The sequence below is a fragment of the Acromyrmex echinatior genome, chromosome 19 (genome assembly GCF_024713525.1).
Source record: "Acromyrmex echinatior isolate Ae372 chromosome 19, ASM2471352v2, whole genome shotgun sequence".
NCBI classification, from domain to species: Eukaryota; Metazoa; Arthropoda; class Insecta; order Hymenoptera; family Formicidae; genus Acromyrmex; species Acromyrmex echinatior.
Window position 1 is genome coordinate 1869949 of NC_141870.1, and position 16660 is coordinate 1886608.

General features: G+C 34.0%; 1 protein-coding gene across 12 annotated transcripts in view; it reads left to right on the forward strand.

Annotated features, from left to right (window-relative positions):
* The window catches only part of LOC105146655 (uncharacterized), a 157679-nt gene that overhangs the window by 40776 nt on the left and 100243 nt on the right, over positions 1–16660 (forward strand). For 2 of the 12 annotated variants that reach the window (XM_087415860.1, XM_087415870.1), the window contains exon 1: positions 5563–8171. The exons of the other annotated variants lie outside the window; for them this stretch is intronic. In XM_087415860.1, the coding sequence (XP_087271986.1) occupies positions 8140–8171 (32 nt within the window). In that variant the 5' untranslated portion in view covers positions 5563–8139. Of the gene's footprint in view, positions 1–5562; positions 8172–16660 lie in introns of those variants that run through there. 12 annotated transcript variants of the gene reach the window in all.

The window sequence follows — 16660 nt, forward strand, 5'->3', positions numbered from 1 at the left end:
AACCGCGAATTTGCGACAGTATTCGCAGAACGTGATGGACGTACCAATACGAGGCGCTCTGCAGAAAAATTACACATTCGCTTCGTTCCCATCTGCGGCAGAATTATCTGAATAAGAATTGTGGATTTGGATAGAAAAATTAGGGCATTACAGATAATTACTGAAGAGAGAGGAAATTTGTATTCGTAATATGTTTCAAATGCAGAAAATTAATTCTTTCTTAGTAAATATATAATATATCGAGATGGTTCCAACTTATAGGATAAAGCAGAGTTTTTTTCATCCATTTCTCGCGATGACATTTCTGAACAGCACATACTAAATACTTAAAAATTGTGCTTGTACTGTTAAAGTGCAATCATAATTGTATAATGTAATAATCACGTCGCAAAGAGACATTATTTGCTGTCGCCAATTGTCATATTACTTTAAAGTCGAAATTGCGATAGCTTCATTCTATGAAACATCCCTGCTATCGCGCATCAAAAGTTCACATTAGGCATAAAATGTTCGGAACGCATATTTTCTCGAGATTCATTGCTGATTTGCTACTGCTATTCCTTTCCTTCTATTTTTTTCTCTCGCATGAAATATTTTTCTATTTCCGCGTTCGCATCACGCATCTCGTTTTGTGTTATAGGTCACTCCTTCAGCTACAACAACGCTATAAATTATTGATGAATAATATCTCGAAATCCGTTCCTTCCGCATCCTTGTGCGAGCGATTCCACCGTTGGATCGCGGGAATAAATCCATCCCTTTTTCGAGCCGTTGCAATATACGTGAACGTAAAGTTACGTTCGTCGACCTCGAGTTCGAAGAAATTCTAAACGGAATAGTTCTCCTACCGAGAGAACTTTCGCAGCTCTTATGTCGCGGGAGCCTCCCAGGACGCGCGACGATTCACAGCCTTCTGGCGCGATCATTTTTTTTTTCTTTTCCCGAATTTGGAAGGAAATTGTGAATCTCATTTGCGCGCCCTTCATCCTACGCCTCGCCGCGCTCGGTATGTTTCTTGAACTTTCGCAAATAAATACGGGTACCAGATCAAGAGCTGACCCAGGAAATAAAATGGAAAATACGAGAGAAGTATCTTACGGAGAGATTCCAGTATTGTGTAAAAGAACACAAGGAAGTTAGTATTGCTTTCTTTTTTAACAAATTTATTCTAAGCTTTTCATGTCAAGGAATAATGTGCCTATAATTCGCAATTATCGGATTTCATTCTTGTATATGTTGATATCAAATAAGATATTAAAAATATATCAAATAATATTTTTTAAATGAAATCTGCACTGAAAGAAAAAATTATTGCAATTACCATAATTTACTGTAATTTACAGTCATTTTTTGACAATGTTTATTTTATATTTTCATATTTACTATATTAATGTTTGAAATTATCATAATTTAGAGCACAATTTTTTCAATTTAAAACTCATGTACCTATTTTTATTATATTTGAGAAAATATGGTTATTATTGCCAACGTATAGCAACAGTAACCACAAAAATGGAATTCCTAACCATATTAATTTTATTAATTATAATTATAGTCAGAAATGTCAAATACTTTTCTCTCAGTGTGCAGTGTACAAAATGTAGGAGTAGGAAGTTCGTAAATAGAAGGAAACGCGAAACAACAGATACGCGCCTCGTAGAGAAGTTTGCTCGTGCAGAACGAGACTGTAAAATTGAACGAATCAACCAACGTTTAAGCTGTATTTAGAAATGAAGTGAGCGTTCAGTAATAAAGTACTGAGATTTAGTTGCATCGTGCGCTTCCCACGTATCCGAAGTAATCTGGGCAGAATTCGGTGTATTGAAGAAGAGGATCTTCGTCTTCCATGTCGGTAAGATAAGAACTATAGTATTATCTACGACATTGTTAGGCCAACAACGCGGATGAGAGAAAACTTTGTCAGATTCTTTTTTTATCAACGTCTTCCGTTCAGATCTTTTTCAGTCTTTCTTTCGTGATTTCATTTTTGCTTCTAAAAGTTTTGTCTGTCCATTCTGAGATGTTTCGTATTGTTCGAAGGTTTACCGTTTAATTAACAGTTCGGCTTAATAAAAGATAAAACAATAATAAATATTTTCAACTCATAAGGGAAACTTTAATTGTACGTATAATTTGTACTATACGTTGTATTGTTATAAATTGTTTTTCTCAACCCCATTATTGTGGTTTCAGTACCACATGGGATGAGCACAATGCGCAGAACATTCCAAATTTTCTTTGTAAAATATGCCAGGATTATACAGCCACCTGTGTGACAAAATAAAAATAGAACGAGAGAAATGCTGTAGCATTTCGCGGGAAGTTTGCAAAAAGCAGCTTTTATCCTTTTTAACTGTACCATGAAAATTTATGATGCAATGCTATCATTAAATTATACACACAGGGAGTACAATCGCGCCGTTGAAACATTTATCAAACTTTAATTTAACTAACAACCATCAAGCAATTTCCGTTGTAACCGTAATGAAGCGAATACCGCTTCAAATTCGCAATAATGTTGCGAAGTCAATTCAATGGGCGAGGCTTTGCCCGAAGTTGGCCCGCGAATTTTATTGCCAGCACGATTATAACTTCGTCGCATCTGCGACATTTATTGTGAACACCACGTCGACGTTATCTCGACCGGCAACATTAAATTTGCTTGTTGTATAGTCCTGTAATAAGTCCTGTGGCAAGCCGCACATAAGTGTTTGTTTTCGGAAATCTCATTAACCGTCGTCTTAGCGCGATGACGTCGTCTTTAGCCGTTTATCTTAAGCCTCTTAGGAGTACGCGGAATGTTGACTTAATGATATCACTGAATCTCAATCCTTGTGCGGAGATTGGCGTTCCTAGTTGCTACCGTTTCGCACAATATAGACTTCGCAGAAACTAATTGTTCTCGGAAACCGTCGTTCGATAATTATTCTGTCAATTACTCGATGTAATATTTCACGTGCATTCAAAGACGTATAGCATGGATTGCGTCCATCCGTGCGTAAAATTGGTCAAAAGAAATGAGAGATGGGAAATCGCAACGACTAGTCTTATGTCTTTTCATTACAGTATTTTAGAAAGAGAGAGAGAAAAAGAGAGATCGCGTATTCTCTCTCGTTTTGATCACATTTGATACTCTATTTAGTTACGGATGACAGTCTCTCTCTGTGCTCTACGTCTTTATGTACACTCAACGTGAATTTCGGGAGCGCTTGAAAATTACAGTGTACGTACGAGTGAACTTTGATATTGAACTTTGTAGCCTCAGGTTGTTATCTGCTTAACGGATGAGGTAAGACTATGTAAGTTTCACTGTGACGTTATTTTGCATCGAAATGAAGAGACTTCTGACTATCTCAGGAATATAATTAACAAACAACAGTCGTCTTATTATTGAAATACTAAAGTCGCTTTGCTGGACATTTCCTTCGTCAGGCATTTAATGAATCTGGATCCTCCTTTTCCTTGCGGTGCAAACCTCTTTCAGGGACTTCTCCCTTCTTTGTTTTCCCGGACTTGCGGGTCCTTCTATAAGAAACACCGTCGGGAAGTCTTAAAACTTCGACGTTCCGTCGATGATGACTTGGAAATTTATATCGTGGTCACTTTCGAAGTAGCGAAGGCAGTACGAATTCGGTTTTGCTTTTGTATTATTGACCGAATTTGAGGGATTTCCGAGGCAACATTGCTAGGGGATGAAACCCACTGGAACTTTGTTGCACTCACATACCTCGAGTTCCTGGTAGTTCGCACGCCCTTCTGACCATTCTCACGGCGGCTGCTGTGCCGTCATATGGTCCAGAAGTTTTCCCACTGATCTCCAGTGGTTCTCATTGAAATTCTGAACACACTTCGCATACATACACGCCACCCAATAGCCTGCTCTTTCGCTGTCTGCCTGGGACATCGAGTTTCAATATTTTCTCAAGAAGTTATTTGAATGGTTACCTCCTCTCTCGACTATTCGTGACAATAAAAATGACCAATATTTAACGAAGCATGATAGTGCGAAAATAGATAGTACGAAAATGAAATATTATATTTCGTTTTCGTATTTTCCCTTTTTTCTTAAAATACAAAAATACGTGAAGAATGTACAATGAGTACAAAAAGAGAAAACACAATAGTTTCTTCTATTATGTTTCGTTACGTATTTATTTACTTATTATTTCACTGAAAAATTATTAGGTGATGAAATTTATTAAGGAATTGAAATTATTTAAATGTAATTAAAATGATATCGAGACGATAAATGTTTGCATATTAAAAGAAGAAAAAAAAATATACTGGATTGTAAATTTGAAAATTTTTTATTACTTTAATTTCTTGGGTTAAAAACTAATTTTTTTACGAAACTAATTCACGTTTGCCAGATTGCCATTTCCGCAACTTGCGGCATATCGGAGAACGTTCGTAATTTCATTTTAGTGAGCGAACGGGCGCCGGAGTTCGCATGAATTGATGACCTGGATGGCGTTTGTCTCGCGATGCGAGAACAAAAGCCGGATTAATGACAGATAGGCGATAGCAGAAGCAATCTCAAATGTAACTCTAAAGCTGTGGGAAGGGATTAAACGTAGTAAACGGATAAAAGGCTAGTAGTTGCTTGACATCGAGTTGATCTCGAGTTTGACAATATCTAAACAAGCAGGTTATTTTACCTGCCGTTCCTACAAATTCTTATTCAATGTAAAGACGTCCTGTCGCTTCCTTCGACGACCTTCGGTTACAATAGTGGCGACAGAAAATTATCTACCTGCCTACGAGATACTTGTCCCCTTGAATTTTTCTTAACAAGTGCGTCACTGTTGTCCCTCTTGCACTTCCTACGCTTCTCATGAAATGCCTTTCAAATGTTTGCCGTTCTCTCTATGTTGGAATTTAAAATTCTTGTGACACTAGTTAATTTACAATTATAATACGAATTTAGACCGATAAAAATAAATTTAATTAAATAAAAAAAATCCTTATATTCGGCGATCAAAGCGAATCTTAGTGCTTAAATATTTTGGTATGAATTTATGTACATATCTAATTCTACAAATCACGAACCGAAATCTTTTTTAGTTTTGAAACGCAATCATATTGATGTTAATAAGTATTTTAGAAGAATATTAATAATTTGAAGTGAGAATCTTCAAATTAATATTCGAATACAAGATTTCTCTTACTTAATTAGATTAATTAACCTATTTTAACATTTAATTAATATATTAATAATTATAGTTGGATAGGAAAAAATATTTTACCAATGATTTTACCGATGATTTTCTCACATGGCCTTTGAAATGAGAGAAGGCGGAATTAATTCCAGATGAAAGAAGGTTTTATATATATAGCTTAAAAGAAACCGCTGGGACATTAATGGCGGTTGAATTATTTTCGCCTGTCGTAAGTATGTCTCTCACTGAGATTTCTCTTTGACGAGATACGAATCGTACGTTACGTCGTGACGAATTCTCTCTGGATTGCGCGACTGTCCCAGACGTTATTTACGATAGGATCGTATTTACTGTGACCAAACGCTTTTCGGGATACGTTAAGAGTTTCAACTAGTTGCCTTCGAGAGAACACCGAGAAGCCTGCAGGTAGGAAAACGCAAGGGATTTGAACTAAAAGGTATAGAACGTGACGGGAAAGTTCAATTAAGGGATTCTGGAGGAATTGCATACACAGGAATCGTATGCTTAAGTGTAACGAATGCTACGTCAAAATCCGAATGAAATAACGCCATCCCACAACGACGGTATTCCGCGACGCCGTTTTCCGCACCCCAGAATCTTGTTACTCACGTTCCGGTCGGTCCTCCACCCGGTGTAAACCCGGAAATACTGTGAAATGAAGTTTCTTCCTGGGATAGACCAGCTTTGTGTAATATTTCAGGCGTCTCTTAATTTTCCTTTGTCCTTTGTAATTTGCTTTTTATATAATATTTTGATTGATGCAGATGACAAGATTGGTTTGCTTTTTTAATTCGACGTTGCAATTCTGACGTGCAATCTTTAGTCTGGGATTTTGTATTTTTTTTTTTATTTCCTCGAAACTAATTAGTTCGCGTATTACTCGAATAATTTTAAAGACAGGTATCGTCGATTAATTTAAATGAATGTTGTAATTATCATTAATAATTTGCTCCAGGTAATTTAAAGTAGAAGTTTAAATCGAAGTTTAGCGACACTTGCGCCGATTCATCGTTTCACTTACGGCGATTAAAAGTCCTTTCTGTGGTTTTAATCACATGGATTAATCACGTAAATGTAGTAGGTTTACATATGAACATATATACTTTATATATGTTTTACTTTATGTAAGGTTTTATATTATTATTGTATAAGTTAATATTTTTATATAATCATTGGGCTATTCATTACGTAGCTAATTTGGCATTTGGATAAAGAAGAACGAATTAAATTGTCGGAAATCATCAATTTGGAATTTGCGTTACTTATATAATTTCGATTTATATATATATTTTATACTGATAAGGACCCGAATTGAAGGGTCGGTTTATTTTATTCATTTTGTTACATTCACACGAAAATAAAGAATTTCCTGTGCATCCGAACAGCTGATGGGCTCTGATGGGCTTTTTTTTACATTTTTCACTTTACGTATATATTAAATATACTGATAAAGAAAATGTAACGCGCTGAGCCAACTGCGTTACATTTTCTTCCTTACGTCGGTTGTCATCAGAGACGGATAACGGAGAGGGACAATGAAAGAAAGGACGGTAACTCATAGGCTAGCGGAACGGTACGTTTACAAGACTCCCTAAACACTGTACTCTTGAGAGACGGTGGAATGAATGATGCACACACTTGCGAAACGGTGCGCTTATGAGACGACGGAAGGTTGCACTTATAGCTGGCAGGGAGACGGTTTTGCCAGAGACAGTGATGTATATAGGTTTAAATTCGTATAGATCCAGAATCGCCGACATTAGGAAGAAGGAACTTATTAACATTAATTTATTAACGTCTTCTTAAAGTTAAAAAATGATGTGAAAGTACAGACCAATAAACCTAAATGGAAACGAGCAAGTATTTATTCTTGAGTTGATCGTCGTGACATTAAAAGGAATAAAAATGAAGATCCTAATCACGAATCGAATGAGCTTTATAAGGGCGCTAGAAGATGTAAATCCGCTACTGGCAAGAAACGGTAAAAGATGCGTTTAAGAAAGATGGGAGACAAAGATACGCTTGGAAGAAATGTCGAAGCAACGCACTTGGATGAGACAGCGAAAAGATGCTTTTAAGTAGCGAGTTCTTCATTTATACAATATAATTTTAACAAAATATTTTCTCTAAATATTAAAAAGTATCTTATAAAAGTTTCACATAGGAATAAACAATGACATTGTAACACAGGACGTTTCGAAGAATTTACTTATTAGATGGGTTAAAATAATTTCTATCATTATTCATTAATTTCTGACTTTATCATGTTACAGATTTTAAATAATTCAATCAACGTTCTTCGTTAAATTGATATCAAATTTTATTCCGAGAAAAAGAACAGAACCTATTTATCAACAGACAGATCAATTTGCTAATTACCATTGCAAATATTATATATATAATTAGACGTGCTATTTATTTTAAAATATCATCTATTTCTGTCGTACGAATTCTAACAAATAGCAGCATCGATTTAGTCATCTCGCGCGCACATTAAGGTCTTTATGTAACATACGCTTTTATTTGAAATTATATAAGATGGCACTTATTGTTAGAGCAGGTACCTCGACGACGCAGGGCAATGCATTTGTATTACAAGAGCTAAGGGATACGATTTTACTTGTCGGCAGTGGTGGATGAAAGACGGGACGGGAAAGGGTCGACCAGCACGACGGGAAGTGGGGGCAGAGCGGCTACGGAGCGTGGTTGCTCATCAGTTCGCCCGGAAACGTGGCGCTGGAAGGATGCGTGTCGCTTCTTGCGAGCGTTCCGTACACGTGGCCGCGTTTGTTTCTTCTTTTCCTGCGCCGACGCCTTCCGGTAGAATCGCGTGCGTGTGCGGGTGTGTGCGTGTGCGTGCGTGTACGTGTGCGTGCGTGTGAGCAGCCAAGTGTAATGCGATCTAACTTCTAGCGTGCTCCAGCGACCACCGTGATAGCCAACGCTGGCGAACGGAGTAATGGTCAGCTTCAAAAGTAACAACGTATCCAGGTATTTTGCTTGGTGCTACTCATACGGATTCGTTCGATCCGCACGGTTGCGATCGCACTCACTGCGAGAAGGGAAACCTTTTAGTACACGAAGGGATTAAAGTTTGGAGCAAACGGCATGTTTATCGATCGAGGAACGAAGCGAACTTATATATATAATTATATAATTTCAATTGTGGTGTTGAAAAAATTACGCAATGCACTACTTTTTAACATTTTAATTTTAAACGAATTTGACGCTATAAAAAAATGGAAAGTCCTTTTCATAGGAATTTAAATTATTTCAATTTTAAGAAATATTAATATGATGCTTGATGGTAGCATCAGGATTATTAAAAAAAAATTGCTTGTCAATTTAATTCACGATTACTAGAGTAGTTTTAATTGCGTTTATAGTCCGGAAAAATAATTCGGCGCGCAGTTCGAAAAAACTACAATATATATGCAAGTATATATATATATTAGTAATTCAAGATTGAATTATTTAAAGCGATGAAGATCGAGCTTTAACCGTAATAGGCATTTTAAATTTCTAGTATTTGTCGTATTTCAATTTTGACGTTAAAAACAAACCAGAGAAAATGATTCCTTCCAACGTTAGAATGAAAACTGTAACCGCATATTATAATTTTACTTTGGTCCCCGATTAGCAGATTCACCTTTGTAAACACTTTTGCAAATATTGAAGCAAGTGCGCTTTGTTTCCCGGAATAAAAAATTATTACGTGCGACACCCTCCGCATTCCACTGAATTAAATTCCAATTTTAATAACGATTAGCCGTCGAGTATGACGAGTATAAAATGCAAATTATTGTCAAGCGAATTAGTTCGCAGGAATGATTATTGCGTCGAAAACAATTCCGCGCAATGATGCGAGATTATTCGTTGCAGTGATAATCGGTTTACAAGCTACATATTTAACGCACGCTCGCGTGAACAATGCGGCGTTGGCGCCGTGTAAAAAATTCACTCGGTTACGTTTTCGAGACGCGGTTAAAATTTACACCTCGATGAGGGCAGGCGAAGGGCACGACGGATGAAAGGGTTCGCGTGCGTCTTGCGAAAAGAATTTCTCATTTCGAATGACATTCGTACGTATTCATGTGGACACTCCGCGAATCCACGAATATGCCAATATATATATATATGTGCAGTGGTCGTTTCCGCGCGAGAATTCCGCATAGCGAGCGTTCTTCCGCAACGATAGCGCGAATTCCAGCCATGATTCGGAGTATTCCGATTGGAGTACCGGGTTAACGTGACTATCGAAATTAATATTACGTACGTCGATACGCTATTGATACACGGATAATCTATATTAACACGAATGAAAGAGACGCACGGATTTAAACGTCTATTTGAAATATAATCCTCAGGATTGACTTTCGTCACGATTTAATAATTGAAGGGTTTTAATAATCAACACTTCTATACGACGCGTTTGCGAGATTCAGTTTTATCGGAAAATGAAAACGCGGTAGGAGATATGAAAGATGTAATTAAAAATACGTGAAGGAGAAAGGGAAAAAAAAACACGTAGGATGCTCGAGACCACCGCCGCGAGAATGACGCATTGAAGCGACGCCATTAAGGTCAAGTATAGAATCTTCTTGTCTAAAGTTGGAAAGCTACACTTTCGGCAGGATTCGAACCCCGAGCATGTGCTCGCCGCATGCGAGTGAAATAATTCGTGATGCTGCAACGAATTGCATCCCTCATGCATCCCTCATGCATCCCTCATATTTATATAAATCGCCATTTGCTTCCCACATGCATGCGTTGCATTTTCATTTTCTGATTAAGCAATTTCATTTTCTTGCAATTAGACTTGTAATTAATCTGATAATAATGTAAAAATTGTGTTTTTTCTAGCTATGATTAATCACTGTAATAAATTAATGGCTTTGTGGTAACTTTAAAAGTTATTCATCATCAAGTTATAAAACTGTCAGTTTACTGATTAATCATAGCTAGAAAGACACAATTATTACATTATCAGGTTAAGTCTAACTACAAGTTAATCAGAAAATGAAAAACCAGGCCTTAAATTTTTGAACACGATATGATTCTAAACGAAATAAGATTGAATTAAATTTTCGAAGTTCAGGTTTGATTTTTCCCGTTTGGTATTTTTTAATACCCCCCCCCCTCCCCCCCACACAATGAGATTGGATTAAAATTTTTTTCATTCATTATTGTATCATGAAACTGTACTTCCTTGTTTTAGTTTTCTCTATCTGATTCATCAACACATATTAACTGTAAGATCGTTAACTGTGTGATGGATAAATTTTATCTAACTGTCGTAAATGTAATCAGCATTGTTTGTCAAAGACGCTCGTGCAGCGAAAGAGGAAATTATTTGTATGACATCGTTTCGATTGGAAAGAAAGGTGTTCAAACATCAAGAGACCTGTTGGCCACCTTTTGGTCGACATGAAGACGATAATTTCCAGTCAAGCGGCATCTGCCGTGGAAGCCAATGCCCGCATCGACGTCAATACCTCGCCATCAGCTTCCGATTATCATATTTTTCCCTTTCTATCATACCTCGTTTTTTTCCACGTTCCATCGTATGGTCATTTCGATGCAAAAGTTAGCGCACGATGGTACAACTTATTGGCGATCACTTAATACAAACTGAGTATGGTCTTATCGTCAGTGATAGCGAAAGAGTAAAATGAATTTCCACAATATTAAATCTCTCCCTCTCTTTCTCTTTCTCTCTCTATTTCTCTTAGAAGATGTTATTGCCATTGCTATCAACATCGTGAGACCAAGAATGAATTTCTCCGACATCGCGTTTAATCTAAATTCTTAGTTTACTCTTCGTTGTTTCTTTTTTTCACGGTGACAACTGTAATCTAGAAGGACAGAGACCACTCATTTCAGATAACGATTTTCAACCTTTTGAAAACAAAATATTTTTCTGTAAAGAGTAATATAAAATGCATTTATGTTTAAATGCGTACTTTAATTAAATATAAAGTAAATATATATTATTGATTATTGATTAAAGATCTAAACACTGTCAGTATTTTAATCAACTGAGTAGTAATAATTTTTAATTAGTATGATATTTTTGTTAGAAAGTATTGAAGATTTTCAAAGTTACCGAAATGTAGAAAAGTACAAATATATATTTTTTGTCATCAAAAAAGATCGAAACATCAGAATGTAGAATTTTATTATTCACAAACGTTTTTCGAATTTCCAAAATGTTGCAAAAGATTTTACAAAATACGAGATTATTACAGTATAATAATATCCGGGAAATAAATAATTAATTTAACATTTTCATAAGATTTTCGCAATGTTTTCAAACTTGAATGAATAAATCCTTCTTCTTAGGACTCAATATTTTTAATGCAAAAAAAATATGTAATACAACAAATTTTTTGTGAAATATCTACATCGATATTTTTAATGCAAAATTTGATAACAGACTTTAATTCTAGAATAAAATAAGTTCGTGAAGAGTGACATATTTCACACATCTACAGTTCAATAAATTTATAAAAATACACTATACACACAAATGATGTTTAACAATTTTATTTTTTTAATACGCTATCGTGTTTTATATTAAAATGTTGCAATAAGTATCATTTTGAAGTTTCATCAGATCGCAGCATATCAAATTAAATTTAATGACGTGCATATGAATTTTTTCATACAAAATGCAACCGTCCGCAACGTGAAACTTAATGTTTCACAAGCGACTCTCGTTTATAACTGTGTAACGACTGTAAAAAAAGAGAGAAAGACGAAAGTTTTTACGTTCTGAGTAGTCTCTCTCGCCTCTTGATTTGCGTTTTACGTTGTACGTACTATTCACATACTCCTGTTTTATAGAATATTTGCAGAGAATGCGAGTTGTAATTTTTCGACTTCGTAAAATGTAAAGTTCGAGACGCACGTTCTGCGGCCTGAAATAAAACGTGTCTTTGCCGCCACTTTGAAACATTTATACGTAGAAATACTTCACAATCTTCCCTTCTGTCTCGACCCAGCTTCGCTCGTTTGCCCTTCTTTTACTCAGCTCGCTCATAACTTATTGTACGGACGTGCTGCATCGAGCAAATTGCGCGGATACATGAAAACGCTCCTCGCGTTTTTCAGTGACTTCTCCGTTAAACATTTGCGCGATGAACCTTTTCAAGAATCCTCGCACGACGGTCCTGAATTACATCGCAAGCACGAGTGGATTCGTGGTAGATTTAGAGCTTGCATTTTTAAGCCCTCCGTGTCGATCTAATCTCTCATTCTGTGCCAGTTCTTTAGATGTAACGAATTCTCGCGCTTTAAATTTTTCTCGACTTGCTCCTGACTAGTTTCCGTGACTATCTTAGATCGTGACGTCATAAGCAAGAAATGACACGTTTAAGTTTCTTGCGTGCCATTTGTAAATAAAGAGACAGAATTTTTATAAAATAAAATAATGAAATTACTTTATAATTCTTTTTTATTTACAGACTATTGAGAGAGGGGATAAGGATAGTTTTTGTCAATTTTAAGAGTTTTAAAAAGTAATCTCATTATTTTATCAAATTTTCTTTATTTATAAATGGCATTTAAAAAACTTCAGTATGTCATTTTTGGCTTGTGACGTGTCACGATCTAATATATGATTAGTCAGAAGTAAGTAATATATGATTAGTCTTAAATCTCTTGCAAAAATTTCCATACAAAGGGATTAAGTTTAAGATTATCTTATGCTGCTGCATAAACCATCAAGGAATGCAAGTTTTTCACACAATAAAAAAAGAAATTGGCAGGTGCGAAAAAAAAGTCTGAATAATGATTAAGCTTAATATAAGTCACCACAAATATTCATGCGCTAATACCGTACTAACTTACATACATTTTAATTTTGTTTAGTCTTTTTCAAACAAAATATATAACCAATGTTTTTGCTTTGGTTGAAAAGGAATTGAATAAAGACTGAAACGTTCCGCCATTCACAACGCAACGGTACTTTACTTTAATTGGAAAAGATCCGAATAAAGCTTGAAATGTTCCTCTATTTACAACACTGTTGGTACTATATTATTACGTAGATATCTGCGTTATGCTGGTTGACCTACTCATCCTTACTTACGTTTTATTATGGAACGAAATAAGTAATCAGCTAAAATTCCCATGTACGACATGTTTTTCGACATGCATATGTACGAAATAAATTTATATAAATTTACGTTTATGTTTATTGTTAATTATGATTTTCTGTCTGTCTGCTGAAATAAATAATACGAATTTCGTAGGTAATTTTATTTCGTTAGGTAACTTTATAAATTTTAATCTAACTGACGGATTTATTAACTTAATTAATTTTTAAAGCGTGCACTTAACTGTAAAACAAACTTCTTTCAGAGAAAGTTATTTTTGATCATTCTGTTGTTTAAGTAATTAAAAACGGAAAGGATACCCGTACCGTTGAATTAGTTGTACATGTTTATTCTCGTTCACCTAATTACTCAGCGATTCACTGTTACACGCATGGATCTTGATAACGGCCGACGCGACGTCTAATTACACTCTCTTTCGCGAAAATGCACGTCAGTCTTCGTCTTGTCTCAAGCATCGCTATTCTTAGAAGTTTACGCTCCTGGCTTCATTACAACGTGTCGGAACACATACTCCAGTCGATGGTATATGATCAAAGTTTCGCCTTGCAGAATCATTATCGTCTATTAAAAACTCATCGAACTCATCAGCGAAGTTTCATCGAGAAATTTTTAATCGTCAAACGAATAAAGCTTGAACTGAGCTTATTAGAGCTTCGCGTGAAAACTATTGCATTCATTGTACGTATATACCGGATATACGTTTTTTCTTCCTTTTTTTCGTCGACTAAAAAACTAAATGATAGCGGTACGACAGAAAGCGGAAAGATTAGTTCAGAGGCAGATAAGAACCCTATTTGTTAAAAGACTCACTCGCTCCTTTCGACATTTCCGGTTTTACGTGTTACCACGATAAACCTTAATCTGTCTGTGAGAAACGTTACATATGTAATTAGGGATACAATTGTTATGCTTAGAAAACGTTTATTTTAGATAAAATTAAAATCTTTCTTGCAGCTGGTTTTTTTCTTTTCTTATTGAAAATTTAAGTTAGAAATAAATTAAATGAATTTGTGAAATATCGATTTGTAAGAATTTATTAACTTGTTTGCATTTATAGAACGATCAATAATATCTCCATATATCTCATTTACCCATTTATACGTTTATATGAGATAATTATATCTTTGCTCAGAAAGCAAATTTATATTTGCCAGAAAATCTGCTAATTAGTAGATTAATGCTTTCGCTTGTAAACAGACATCAAATTTGTAACAAATATGCATGGAAATATCTCGAACAAATAGCAAAGCTTTCCGGATGTAGACAATCACCTATTGTGCATACAACCCCCACCAGAATTTCAGAATAAAGGGAGCCCAGGTGCGATGGTACCTCGCGACCGGATGTAACGTCCTTCTGCATATAATTACAGGCAGGTGCGAAAACAAATCGAATCTCAAAAATTCCACGTTAAAAAAGAATTTGTATATATTCCTAGTTATAAAACATTCTAGCACTAATAGTTACTATATAAAAGAAATGAATTATACAATGATGAAAAACGTCATTTTGGATTTATTATTCAAAAATGTTTGATTGTTCTATTTTAAGAATCAAAATTTAATAAAGTTTTATGAAAAAAATTTTTACTCACGTATAAGGCTTTCACAATTTTAAGCAGGAAGATATGATGAACACATTTTTTACGCATTATTGTATATTAATTTCATTGGTATTTTTTAAATGGAAATATACGATTTTTTAACGAAATTATGTTTCTTCTAGATATTCTGCATATAAAAGTATTAAAGTAAGCTTATTAAAAAATCGATAGTTCAAGAGATTCGTATTTCACATTTTATTTTGATCTTCACGTATATGTGTAAAATATCATATAAAATATTTATTTTCTAATAATTTTAACTTCATTTTTATATATCAAATAAAAGATTAATTAATTGAATAAAACATATAATTATTTTCGAAAAACATGCATTACAAAAAATTTTTTCTTAATTATAGTTTCAAAATTTATTGAGAAAAATTGATCCCCTAATTTTTTTGAGTTATATAATGTACTTTTTTGTGTCAACTAATTTTATTATTTTATGTATAAAAATATTTATTCCGACATACTTTGATATAAAATGTAAACTATCTCAGAAACTTTTAATAATTATTATCAACATTTAAATAAATATTTTTATACATAAAATAATAAAAATTAGTTGACACAAAAAAGGGGATCAATTTTTCTCAGTAAATTTTGAAACTATTAGGTGTTGGAATTAATTCGTAGCGTTTTACAAGTGATGGGAAGTACTTTCATTAATGTATTTTTTAATGCTCATGTGAAATAAATAACATTCTTTCATTAAAAAACGCTACGAATTAATTCCAACACCTAATATATAATTAATTATCAACATTATATCAACATTTTTATAAATAGAATAATTAAAGCGTATTATATACAAAAATTATATGATTCTTTTTAAATATTGATGTTTAAAAAACGTATAAAAAATTTATTATATCATATTTTCATCTTAAAATTGTGAAATGCTTCAGCAATTTTTTTTTAGAAAATTCACTTTTTCGAAATTATTTGTAACTTCTAATATAGAACATACTATATATTCCTTTTTATATTTTCCCTTTTATTACTAACGATGAAAAATGTCCTTTATCTTTAGCATTTATCTAACTGATACTGCTTGATAGTTGATAATATTGAAATATACGGAAAGACCATGATGCCATTACTAAAATAAGCATTAACGCTAATGTGAAAAAAGCTTAAAACGTGTTTGATTCGATAACACTTTATCAATCTGATAAGAATTAAAACTCTTTAAACTGATTACGAGAAGAACGTGTGTAACATGGTTCAGGGAAATAAAACAAGATTACGAAACAACATGACTCAAATATTAATTAATTTCAAATGCAGGATTTCAAATGTTTTACTGTTATATGAAATTTATGGGTTTGCGAGATTTAAGAGAATTTTATCCTGCGCGCATAACATTTGTAAATAATTTATTACAAGAAAGGAATAAGATGAATGCATATCTCTTTTTGTTTTTTAGCACATCGAGATAATAAATTATAATACATTTCATTTAAGAAAATATTCCACTCTTTCTAAATTTACTTATACTAAAAAATAGTGATAAATTATATTATTTTTAGTATAAACAAATTTAAATAAAATATTTTAAATAGAATATTTTCTTTATTGAGAAAATAAAAAACGTCATAATTTTATTTATCCTATTCTATAGAAAAAAATATTGTCCTGACTTTTGTAAAAAATACTACTGAAATAATTTATATAAATGAATTATTGTACGAATCTTTAATATCTGCACGAGTCGCATTTTCGCGACTCTTATCTTGCGTTGAGTATTACCGACA